Source organism: Oryza sativa, chromosome 4 (assembly GCF_034140825.1).
Source record: "Oryza sativa Japonica Group chromosome 4, ASM3414082v1".
Lineage (NCBI taxonomy): Eukaryota > Viridiplantae > Streptophyta > Magnoliopsida > Poales > Poaceae > Oryza > Oryza sativa.
In genome coordinates, this window is record NC_089038.1 from 9671859 (window position 1) to 9673643 (window position 1785).

The following is a 1785-nucleotide window of genomic DNA, read 5'->3' on the forward strand; positions in this document are numbered from 1 at the left end:
TCCTAAAGGTTGTGTCTGTGCCGTTTTTTCCTTTTGAAGAATCTTGACTTGAAATAATGTCACTCGTGCTCAACCTTGCCCTCGGGGGCTCGGTTCGGTCAGCTAAAATCGCCAAACGGGGCCCAGAACCGAGCCGTGCCCCGGGGCGTGGTGAACTCCGGGGGGGAATCGGCAAAAACCCACAATCGGGTCACCCATACCCCTCGGTCACCACGTTCCCGGCCTGGCCAGTCTCGACATGCGGATCTCCCCAGGCACTAGCCCCGACCCGAGCCATTCGAGGACCGGGACTTGGGCGCGAGCCCTTATTTCAAGCTAAGGCGCAAAAGGACCATGGCACAGATCATCCTCAACTCATATATATAGCAAAATAAAACTAACACAAAAATTTTTCATCATTTCTCATTGCAGATTAAGTTAGATTGTACAAAAAAGAGGCATGAAGGCCTTAGAAGAAAGAACAAGAAAAAAGATAAGAGTGGCGGGGGCCTGGGGGCTCATTCATATGCGCCCGGGTCGCCGGCCTCGTCGCCACCGCCGTCCTCGCTGCTGGCGTCGCCCTCCTCGTCGGAGCTGGGGGCGAACGCGAGCCGAGGGGCCGAGCCCTCGAAGCTGTTGACGATGTGGTCGGCAGCGTCCCCGACCCGCGCGCGCGCGTCGTCCTCGGTCCCGGGAGGGAACTCCTCCAGCGCCATCCAGGGGGAGAAGTTGGGATCCCGGGCCTGGTAACTCGCCAGCACGAGTTCAACCGCCCCCCGGGCGAGGTCCCTCGAGGATGCCTTGATGGTCTTCTCAAGCTCCTCGGGGAGTCGCTCGAGAACCCAAGCCATCCTGTTGAGGTGCGGAGCGAGGCCTTCCAGATTGGTGGGGGGCACCGACGTCTGGCCTCCCCAGAGGCCCGCTTGCCGACCGGCGCGCTTCATGCGGGAGACCGCATCCCAGAGCATGTCGGGCCCGATCTCGCCCGCCAAGCGAAGGGCCTCGGCCTCCCCGGTGGAGGAGTCCAGCGCGCGCTGCATGTCAGCGACGGTGTGTTCGGCAGCCGCGAGGCGAGCGGCTAAGTCGCTTTCGCCCGCGGCCGCCCCGCTGATAGGCGCCCTCGCGTCTAGCTCCTTCTCCCGCGCCTCGAGGCCAGCAGCCCGCTGCTCCAGCGCGGCTCTCTCGGCGCGGACGCTTTCAAGGTTGCGGCGCGCCTGCTCCTCCTGCGCCGCCTCGCGGAGGGAGAGGCTGTCCGCCAGCCGTTGCGTCGTGGCCTCGGCCTCCTCGAGAGCCCGCTCCCGCTCGGCGAGTGCATCCTCGCGAAGGCGGAGCGCGGACTCCTCCTCGGCGCAGGCGGCCTCGTGCGCCGCCAGCGTCGCCTCCCGGAGAGCAGTGGCGGCCTCGCGGTCCATCAAGCTCCTCTCCACGGCGCCGGCATGTTCTTCCAGCGCCATGGCACGGGCCTCGAGGGCCTCCTCGCGCCGCCGGGACGCCGCTTCGGCTTCCGTTGCCCGCCGCTCTCGGGCAGCGGCGGAGTCGAGAACCCCTTGGGCGGCGTCGAGCTTGCTCTTCAGCTCCGCCTCCCAGCTTGCGTGCTGAAGACGGAGGGTGTCTTGCGCCTCGACCATCGCGGTGGTGGCGACGAGGGCGGCCTCTCGCTCCTCCTCCACCTCCCGGGCGATCTCCGCCAGCGCCGCCTTGCGGGCTTCGAGCTCCGAGATGTGGCGGCGGTGGGCCTTACGGCCCACCTCCACCATGGCGTCCACCGAGCGCCGCCCCTCCTCGACACGCGCCCATGCGGCCTCG

At 66.5% G+C, this 1785-nt stretch overlaps 1 protein-coding gene across 1 annotated transcript; it reads right to left on the minus strand.

The window, feature by feature from the left end:
- Positions 1-207: 207 nt before the first annotated feature.
- LOC136356159 (uncharacterized) lies at positions 208-1433 on the minus strand. The gene is made up of 2 exons (XM_066309739.1): positions 645-1433; positions 208-315 (listed from the first exon to the last, which is right to left on the minus strand). Exons 1-2 carry the CDS (start codon positions 1431-1433, stop codon positions 208-210), a joined length of 897 nt encoding a protein of 298 aa, XP_066165836.1.
- Positions 1434-1785: the final 352 nt, after the last annotated feature.

What these genes read in the sequence shown, in the direction of transcription:
- LOC136356159 (XM_066309739.1), bottom strand. Translation starts at nt 1,433, where the DNA reads ATGGCGCTGGAAGAACATGCCGGCGCCGTGGAGAGGAGCTTGATGGAC. An exon ending in AGGACGACGCGCGCGCGCGG is followed by an intron (nt 316 to 644) that starts GTCGGGGACGCT and finishes TTTGCGCCTTAG; the next exon opens with CTTGAAATAAGGGCTCGCGC.